This window comes from Gossypium arboreum, chromosome 7 (assembly GCF_025698485.1).
Source record: "Gossypium arboreum isolate Shixiya-1 chromosome 7, ASM2569848v2, whole genome shotgun sequence".
Taxonomy (NCBI): domain Eukaryota; kingdom Viridiplantae; phylum Streptophyta; class Magnoliopsida; order Malvales; family Malvaceae; genus Gossypium; species Gossypium arboreum.
Window position 1 is genome coordinate 90,170,711 of NC_069076.1, and position 10,656 is coordinate 90,181,366.

Genomic DNA, 10,656 nt, shown 5'->3' on the forward strand with positions numbered 1-10,656 from the left:
AAATATTTTAGAACTAAATAAAATTGACAAAATTAAACTTTCAAATATTTTAATATCATAAATATTGATAAAGCAAAATTTTAATTTAAAAAATTTGAAATATAAAAAGTATACAAATACCAACAAGTATTAAATGTAACGATAAGAGACACTACACTATCAAAGAAATATTGCAAATTTAAACCTTGAAAATGATATTACAAGGAAAAATAACCATTAACTGGGAAAAAAAAAACACAAGATGGTCCAACTTCCAACAACATTTCATTGTTCAAATTATCAACCAAGAAAAGCAAGGAGATGTAGGAGCCACATGAAAGCAGAGCTAAATTTGTGAATTCGAAGCTTACAACACGTTAAGAAAATTTTGCAATATATTAACCAAACATTCCATAAACATAAATTTCAAAGTGCAAAAAAATCATAATTATACAAACAAGCAATATGTCCTTCAAGCATCCCTGTAGTAAGTATAAAGTAATATTTCATAGATTAAGGCTCCACAATGATCTTACCAGTGGCATGGCCATCAATGCTCTTAGCCCATGCTTCTTCAGCCTTACTTAAGGGATGCTTTGAATCAATTACCGTCTTAAGCTTCTTATCTTTCACTAAGTTAACGAGATATTCAAGGTTCTCCTTCTTAGGTGACAATAGCAGTGGTACCAGGTTCTTCTTTGAGAAGGTAAGCTTTTTCATAGCAAAAGTTAGCAGAGCACTAGGACCCGGGGTTATATCGATTACCTTCCCGTTTGAACTTAGATTAGGTTCAAAGGTAGACCAAGGAATGCCCATTGCACAGTGGATCACTGCATCATATTTGCGACCCGAAGGGCTTTTTAGAGCTGCACCATCGGGAGTTTTGTAGTCAAGAACCTCATCTGCTCCGAGGCTTTTGACAAAATCCAGATTGCGAGCCCCACAAGTGGCTGTCACATGGGTGTTTCCAAGCTTTGCTAGTTGAACTGCATATTGACCTACACCACCTGAAGCAGCAGTAATCAAGAGGTTTACTTGCTGGCCACTTCCATCAAGCTTGACCCCAGCCGACTGGGTGAGTGCCTGGTGAGCTGTAAGACCAGCAACAGGCAAACCTGCACCTTCGGCAGCTGATACTTCCGGTGGCCTTGCAACGGTCAGATTCTCCTTAGCCACAGCATATTCAGCTAGTCCACCTCCAGTCTATCATTGCAAATAATTCATAATAGAAGATAGCCATAGCAATCGACATAACTGATACTGATTCATTGATAATACGAATAGAAGATAAATTCACCGAACCACTGGCCTGCAGTAATGATATCTAAGTTTCTCTCAGCCAAATGGCCACATGATGAGAGTAAAATCACTACCTCAGGAATGATATCCACGTAGATAGTTTTTGCATTCTAAACACGATATAACTCGATATGAAAAGTAGAAGTTGTAATAAGATCTGGGGTCTCAGGATAATCCTATAGTTGTAATAAGGCCAGTGAAACATCGAATATACCTATATTTCTCTAGCATCACTATCAATACAAGCAAAATAAAGAAAGCCAAAAGCTTTCAGGATTTCAAATTCTGGGGATGACAGCTTCAATTTACTTTGATTAATCTAATCAGGCAAGCAGGCCAATGCTAACCAGTTCTCATAACTAGAGCTAATCAAGATCACTCATTGGAAGATCAACATGGTTTATTTAGAACAAAAAATGTAGAACCAGTCCATAAAAATCCTTTTTATGGGGCTACAATTTATGTTGTTCTGTCATTGTTGGATTCTGAAGTTGATTTTTTGGCCATAAGGAGATCCATATTTTACCTCAATAATTGTTGCCTAAAGTCCTACCAAGCACGGTGCTCAATTAATTGCTTGAGCTAATACCAAAAACACAAATATCATTAACTATTTTTCAAATTGTGATCTATTAAGCTAGTAAAATGCCGGTGATTCTTCCACTCTTCATGAAGAAATCTCCTTTCTGATTGTTCTCAGAATGATTAATGACATGCCAGTTGAGAGCCTAAGGGCCAGACCTTTTATGCTGATTTTTTTTTTCAGGTGGGGGGAAGGATTAAGAATGAGAATGAGAACTTACAAAATGATGGAGCATAGACACAACTTTATCCCCAGCTTTGTAATTTGTGACTCCCGGTCCAACTTTTACAACTTCTCCCGCTACATCAGAAGCTGCACATGAAAAAAATTTTCTTTGACCAATGCTTAAAATGCAGCAATCCAAATATAGACAGAGAAAACTACAAAGCTTACTGATGATGGGTTCTTTAATATAATTTGCAAACGGTATATAGACAACTTTCGTTTGAGATATCAAATCTTCCATGACAATAGGATGCCAAAAATTACCATCAAATAACCACAACTGCTTAACCTAGGAGACCTACCAACCAGTCTATTATTATGTTGGTTAATTATAGAAAAAAGATATGCCTTAACAAATAGACAAATTCTGTCCTTTAATAAAAACTTGAGTTAACAAATACACATTTCTTCCCATCAATTGTTACTACTAAAGCAAACTTCACAATGTAAATCGAAGCAAATTAGATTCGAAGTTGAATACTGATTGGGAATTTGACATGGTACTACAACAAACCCAGATATTGAAGACTGATGTAACTTCAGATACTTAACAGATAGTGTAAATTAAATACAAATACCACTAACCAAGTAAAAGTAAAAGAGTCTCGATAATATTTCAAGACCAAAACAGTCGTGAAAGGATAAAATAAATAAACTACCAGGTATGTAGGGGAATTTTCTAGGTAAAAATGGGCGCAGCATCCCTTTCTGTATTTTCCAGTCAACTGGGTTTAGACTAGTTGCCTCCAGTTTAAGCAAAATTTCACCTTGATTTGGAGTGGGGATCGGAACTTCAACATGCTGTAACAAGCACAAAAAAATTCAAAGCCGTTATGACATCAAGTCGCTGGCTATTAGTTTTTCAAGCTTATATCAAGCAGGTCCATATAAAAAATTTAAACACTCAACTTCACTGTCAAGTACCAGCCTCAGTCTCAGATCTCTTCAAAAGAGCAAATCCTTAATTTACTCCCATTCCAGAAAATTCCACTATCCTACTGCCTCGCAGCACTCATTCAAATTATCCATATGCTTTCCATTACAAATTTAACAAATAAAATTTTGAATGCGACGATAAAATCGCTCAACATTTAACTATCAAGTCATCCTCTCAATCTCAGATCCTTTTTGTGAAATTTTAATTCCGAATAGCAAATCCCTAGTTCATTTCCGTTCCAGAAAATTCCACTTCCATAGTAACTCACGGCACTCACTGAAATCATCTTCATGCTTTTTCAATCACAAATTTAACTGATAGTATTTTGAATCCGAAGAGCAAACTTAGATCAATATAAACACTAGATTAAAAACCTTTTGAAATCTTCACTTAAAAAACGAATTAATATCTCAACTAAACAAAATTATATATGCGACAAAACACTACGGAAAGCAAAATAAATCATCATAAGAAAGTAGATATTTACCTTCAAACCAGCAGCGCCTCCGCCATAGCTGTTATATTGTAAAGCATGCATAAGATTTTCAGCCATTTTTTCAATTAAAAGAGATAAAATCGAAGTTTTTTTGTTTTGTTTTGTTTTTTTTTTTTCGAAGGAAAAATAAAGTTCAGAGAATGGCGGAGGATAACGTAGGTGGGGATTCGTATTGTTAACTGCTAGGCGATAGCCATAACCATTTAAACAAATGGGGACCACATTGTTGACTTGACGGATATACCCTCGATGATTTTGCAAGAAATCTCTCGAAATGTTTAATTTGTTATCTATTATCTGTTACCATATTTAAGTCTCTAATATATTATAAACTTAGAGTGAAGTTAGATGGAGTATTTGTTTGATTTATATGAATATTATTGTTAATACAAGAGAATGAAAGTTTAAGTATGTTAAAACACATTATTTTTTATTTATAGATTGAGAGAAGATTTATGAGTAAATATATTATTTATCTATTATTTATTATTCCACTATATTTAAGAGTGAATTTATTAAAATTTATTATTTTTAATTAGTAATAGAAATAATTTTAAGGGTAATTTTATTTGTTTTTATATAAAATTTAGAAAAATAGATAAATATAATGAAACCTGAACATAAAATATTATTTTTTATTTTTCTAACTCCATTTTTGTTGTCATATCAATTTTTTCATTTTTTAAAACTTTGTTACATGCATTTTCACCTATATTATGTGTGACAAGATTTAATAGTTTTTAATAGTTTAGATTAATTTTCGTTATTAACTTTTGTATTATGTATAAGTTGTGTTCACACTTATTTATATAATTAATTTTTATTTTTATTACATCCTATAAAAATAAAAATTAATGTGTTACAATAAATAATTGAAAATAAGATAAAAAGTAATTTAATAAATTTTAAATATTTTTAATAAAATATAATTTATAAAAATTTGCTCAATAAACTTTCAAATATTATATATAATAGATATTATTAACAAGCAATTTAATTTATAAGTACAACTTTAATTTTAAAAATTTTGAAATATGCTACCAGTGAAAAGCCATACAAGTTTCAACAAGTATTTTTAATCTTAAAATCGAGATTATTAAAAAGATAACTATTAATTCGAATATAAATTATAAAATAGACATGAAAAAAAACACATATAAATCCAAGTCATAACAACATTTCATTGCTCAATTTATCAACTAGAAAAAGTAAGGAAAAGTAGGAAACATATAAAAGAAGAGCTAAATTTGTGAATACAAAGCTTATAACACGTTAAGAAATTTTTGCAATGTCATCCAATGTGTATATTAACCATACATTTCATACACATAATTTTTAAGATACACAAATCCCAATTATACACACAAGCAGCATGACCACCAAGCATCACTGTAGTAAGTAAAAAGTAATATTTCATAGATTAAGGCTCCACAATGATCTTACCAGTGGCATGACCATCAATGCTGTTAGCCCATGCTTCCTCAGCCTTACTTAGGGGATACTTTGAATCGATTACCGTCTTAAGCTTCCCGTCTTTCACTGAGTTTACCAGATAATCGAGGTTCTCCTTTTTAGGTGACAATTGCAGTGGTACCATCTTCTTCTTTGAGAAGGTAAGCTTTTTCATAGCACAAGTCAGGAAAGCACTAAGACCAGGGGTTATGTCGATTACCTTCCCGTTTGAACTTAGATTAGGTTCAAAGGTAGACCAAGTAATACCAGAAGCACAGTGGATAACTACATCGTATTTGCGACCGGAAGGGCTTTTCAGAGTTGCACCGTCGGGAGTTTTGTAGTCAAGAACCTCGTCTGCTCCGAGGCTTTTGACAAAATCCAGATTACGAGCCCCACAAGTGCTGTTACATGTGTGTTTCCAAGCTTTGCTAGTTGAACTGCATAATGACCTATACCACCTGAAGCAGCAGTAATCAAGAGGTTTAATTGCTGGCCACTTCCGTCAAGCTTGACCCCTGCCCCATGGGTGACAGCTTGGTGAGCTGTGAGACCAGCCATGGGTAAACCAGCGGCTTCGGCAACTGGTATTTCTGGTGGCCTTGCAACTGTCAGATTCTCCTTAGCCACAGCATATTCAGCTAGTCCAGCTCCGGTTTATCATTTCAAATCTAATTCATATTAGAAGATGGCAATAGCAATCTACATAATTGATATTGATTCGTTTATAATACGAGACAACAGGGCAGGACTTTTTATGTTGGTTTTTTTTTTGGGGGGTGGCGGGGTTAAGAATGAGAATGAGAACTTACAAAATGATGAAGCAGAGACACAACTTTATCCCCAACTTTGTAATTTGTGACTCCTGCTCCAACCTTTACGACGTCTCCGGCTACATCACTTGCTGCACAAGAAAATAAAAATCTTTAACCGATGATTAAAATGCGGCGATCCAAATATTAACAGAGGGAAAACTGCAAATCTTACTGAAGACTGGTTCTTTAATATAACTTACAAATGGTATATAGCTAGACAACTTTCATTTGAGATATCAAATCTTCAAGTTTTAAAAGCATTAGCTCTATGACAATAGGATGCCAAAAATTACCATCAAATAACCACAAGTGCTTAAACTAAGAGACCTACAAACCAGTCTATTATTTTGTTGGTTAATTATAAAAAAGGATAAGCCTTAACAACTAGACAAATTCTGTCCTTTAATGATCACTTGAGTTAACAAATAGACACATTTTTTCCCATCAATAGTTGCAATTAAAGCAAACTCCACAAATGTAAACCATCGGTTCAACCGGTCTGTACCGGTTCAAAGCCATTATCTGGACTGGTACCCCTACCGGTCTGGTTCAAACATCATTCATAAAAAGAAAGAGTCTCGATAATATATAAACTACCAGGTATGAAGGGGAATTTTCTAGGTAAAAGTGGGTGCAGCATCCCTTTCTGTATTTTCCAGTCAGCTGGGTTTAGACTAATTGCCTCCAGTTTAAGCAAAATTTCACCTTTATTTGGAGTTGGGATCGGAACTTCAACATGCTGTAAAAAGCACAAAAATTCACAGCGTTATAAAATCAAGTCCCTGCCGGTTATTTTTTCAAGTTTATATCAAGCAGGTCCATATAAAAAATTTAAACACTTAACTTCACTGTCAAGTATCAACCTCTCCGTCTCAGCAAATCCTTAATTTACTTCATTTCCAGAAAATTCCACTATCCTAGTGCTTTGCGGCACTCATTCAAATTATCTATATGCTTTCAATCACAAATTTAACTAATAAAAATTTGAATCCGACGATAAAATGGGTCAAGACTTAACTTCTCCATCAAGTCAACCTCTCAATCTCAGATCCTTTTTGTGAAATTTTAATTCCGAATACCAAATCCCTAGTTCATTTCCGTTCCAGAAAATTCCACTTCCTTAGTAACTCACGGCACACATTGGAATCATCTTCATGCTTTCTTAAATCACAAATTTAACTAATAGAATTTTGAATCCGAAGAACAAACTTAGATCAATATAAACACTAGATTAACAACCTTAATTGAAATCTCCACTTAAAAGACGAACTAATATCTCAACCAAACAAAATTAAATGAAAAAAAACGGTACAAAAAAAAAAAGAAAAGCAAAATAAATCATTGTAATGAAGTAGATTTTCACCTTCAAAGCAGCAGCGCCTCCGCCATAGCTGTTATATTGTAAAGCATGCATAAGATTTTCAGCCATTTTTTCACTAAAAGAGATCAAATCGAAGCTTTATTTTGAAGGAAAAATGAAGTTCAGAGAATGGCGTTTGGATACCGTAGGTGGGATTTGTATTATTTAGTTTTTGTTTTAATATATATTTGTATGTTAAGGTGATAGGAGAAGTTATTTATATTTTATAGTAACAATTTTGAATTTGAATCTATGATAGTTCCTTTCCTGATAAAAAATTTCTCAACCAAATGCTCAGTCAAATTGTTTCTCCAATCATGTGGTTATCTGTTTATAGGAGTGGAGCACACTTTATCTTTTTAGAAAGTACTTGTATTGAAAAGATTAATCAGAATATTACGATTTCGAAAACATTTATTGATTCGTTAAAATTGAATGACTTTGTTATTCTATACAAAATTGATCTTAATTATGGTAAACGTCAACTTATCCGATGAGAAACTATATTATACAACCCAAAATTGTATGCTTTTAATATGGTAGTTGGTAATGAACTGGTTATTGATCATACCATTCCGATTCTAAACCAGTATCAAATAGTCTACGTTCCATTTTGGTTAAATTTTCGGTGTGTTTCAACTTTTTTTGGTCAATACTGACTTGTATTGACTAGTACAAAATTTTGGTATTTCAGCTAATTTTAAATTTTTTATCTTAACTATTTTAATTTTTCTACAAGTAAATTTAAAATTAATAGTTATTAGATTAAATTATTGAAAAAATTAATAATTTTAAAACTTATATTTATATATAGATGTAATTGAGATATATTTACATGTATACTGTAGAACCCATATTTTGCCCGGGCCTTAAAATAAATAAACCAAATTTTGAAAAAAATCAAAATGTCCATTTATACAGTCCTTTTACAAATCAAAATACAGACCAGATCAGCCCATTAACCCAATGCCCAAGCCCAAGTCAAAATCCTAGCCCAACTATCTTAAAACTTTTCAACAATTCAAACCCTAGCTCCACAAGCCTTGCGCCGCTGCCTCCATGTGCTGGCCTCAGGGTGCACAACACCCAAAACAGGCGTCCCATACCATTGCCCATACCTTTTGCCCTCCACGCCTCTGACTACACCTGCAAAATAAAAGACAAACAAGGAGCAGAAAATCGAAACAAGATACGAACAGTGGTAGAGACAAAGAAAAACAATATTTTTCTACTATTGTAATCGGCTATAAAGCCAAGAAGAAGTCAAAACGAAGTGGGGGGAAGATACAAAAATTGTATCACGCATATTAAGCAATCAAAAAAGCAAAAAAAAAAAGAGGAAAGGTCGATTTCGATTTCTATTCTCATGTTCTTTTGGTATTTTTTACATTTCATATCATATTTTTTTTAGAAATTTATTCTCTGAACAAAAAGGAAGGAAACACTTACCTGGACCGCACCGGAGTCGCGCCGACGGAGCCTCATCTTCGTCGACAGAGTCGATTCCAAAGGGGGTAAAAGGATCTCCTTCCTTCTCGTCTTCGGGCTAAAGGAAACGTGGCCTTTGAATAGCTCTGAAACGGGCCTAAAAACGTCCCTTGCGGTTTTAACCACCACCCATGGTGGAGTCGAGACGACGGCGGCTAGGATGGGTCTTAAAAACCTAGCCAAAAAGAGAGAAACCGGGGGGTGGGGAGAAAAGGGGAATGAGAGAAAGCAAAAAAAAAAGGCTCTCTGTTGAAAAAAAAAGAACTGGAGATGAAATGAAAAAGAAAGGTTTTGTTTTTAAATGATGATGATGATGAGATGATGACGTTTGGTATAGGGGGGTTGGCATTTTCCCTAAAAGGGAGATTTGTGCAATTAGTCCTTTCCCTTTTCAACCCCCATTCAATCAGCCCCATTTTCTGTCTTCTTTTGTTTTAAAATTTAGCCCTCAGATCCTATTTGGTTTTCGTTTTTATCCTTAATTAACTTTTCAGTATTTATACTTTTATACCTTGAATTTTAATTTATTTTTAGTCATGACCTAAATCTATTTAATTCACTTATTGACTTTTTTTGTGTTTGTTTTATTTACATATTATTTCAAATATTTTATATGTTACTTATTTACATCTATTCTAACTTATTTTAATGTGTTGATTATTCAAATTCTTATTATTTATCTTAACTTGCTTTATGTATATATATATTACCTTAATCTACTTTATATGTATTATTATTTTTTATTCCTTACCTATTATATATATATGTATATATATAGTTTATTTCAAGCTTTTATATATTTATAATTCTTCAAAATTATTATATATTTATTTTAAATTTTTTATATATATTTTAAGTTATTGTATCTTATGTATTTCAAATAACTGTCTCTTTATTATCTTTGAATTGTTACTATTACAAAGTATATTTATATTGTCCTTTTAATTCTTTTACATATTATATGTTTTTTAACTTGTTATATATCATTTTAAATTAACTATTATATATTACTTATTTTAAAATTATTTTATATACCTTATTTTAAACCCATTTTACTTATTTCAAATGATTTTATCATTATTTATTTTAGGTTTTTTACATATCATTTTACCCTTTTATATATACATATTATATAAAATTATTCATTTTTTAAATTCTACTTTGTGTGGTAATGGATTTTAAGACACCTTTTTATATTACTTATTTTAAACTCATTTATTATCATTCTAAAATTTGTTCACACTTTATTTATTTTAATTTGTTTTATACCTTTTATCATTTTAATTCATTGGTCCTTATTTATTGATGTTATCATTTAAATGTTGTATGATTGTTGCTATTGCATGTACTATGATTCGTTATTTATATTTTCATATTATTGTCATTCACTAGTGTAATATTTTATTCATGCATTATTATTCCGCGCACTATCATTCTATGCACATTACTATATTTTTATCTCACGTCATCGTATCGTGTATTAGACTTCAACGTTTTATCCAATATGGATCGTTCCACTTTTACTCCAAATAAATAACACTCGTTGTTTAAATATTGCATTCGCTACTATTCAAAAATAATTTTCCAAATAAGGCAATGTTATGCATTTTGAGATATCGAGGAATTGTGCCCTAACTTACAGGGTTTCGATTTTCTCGTTATCTCTAAATAGCTAAATATCCTTTTCGAGTTTTAAAACACACGAAACTCTCATTTAAATTAAAAGACGACCTTGTGCTTGGGGAATTCACGTTATTGTGTCCTAACTTAAGGGATGTGATATTTCAATATCTCGAGATAAGGAAATCTTTAAACAATCGATTTGAGCTAATTCAAGCATTTTAAATTCGATATTAATAGAAAGGATCGAATTTCAAATCCGTTCCCGTTTTAATTTTCACTTTCAAAACCAAAGTCGATCCCGTTTTCAAAAAAAATGATTAGACACTATCTTGTATGTTATGTTTTATCATGTTAATGCGCTCCTTCATGCATCGATTTTAAAAATGAGACTTCAAGGAT

At 32.2% G+C, this 10,656-nt stretch overlaps 1 protein-coding gene, 1 long non-coding RNA gene and 1 pseudogene across 2 annotated transcripts; all 3 read right to left on the reverse strand.

Moving 5' to 3' along the window:
- Positions 1-356: 356 nt before the first annotated feature.
- Positions 357-3,719, reverse strand: LOC108458949 (chloroplast envelope quinone oxidoreductase homolog). Its single transcript, XM_017758339.2, has 4 exons — positions 3,511-3,719; positions 2,746-2,887; positions 2,082-2,173; positions 357-1,182 (listed from the first exon to the last, which is right to left on the reverse strand). Exons 1-4 carry the CDS (start codon positions 3,574-3,576, stop codon positions 493-495), a joined length of 990 nt encoding a protein of 329 aa, XP_017613828.1. The 5' UTR covers positions 3,577-3,719; the 3' UTR covers positions 357-492.
- A 1,080-nt stretch (positions 3,720-4,799) lies between these two features.
- LOC108486497 (chloroplast envelope quinone oxidoreductase homolog) lies at positions 4,800-7,440 on the reverse strand (annotated as a pseudogene).
- A 594-nt stretch (positions 7,441-8,034) lies between these two features.
- On the reverse strand, positions 8,035-8,937 carry LOC108482410 (uncharacterized). Its single transcript, XR_001870878.2, has 2 exons — positions 8,596-8,937; positions 8,035-8,292 (listed from the first exon to the last, which is right to left on the reverse strand). It is a non-coding gene; the product is annotated as an uncharacterized LOC108482410 (long non-coding RNA).
- Between the last annotated feature and the right edge of the window lie 1,719 nt (positions 8,938-10,656).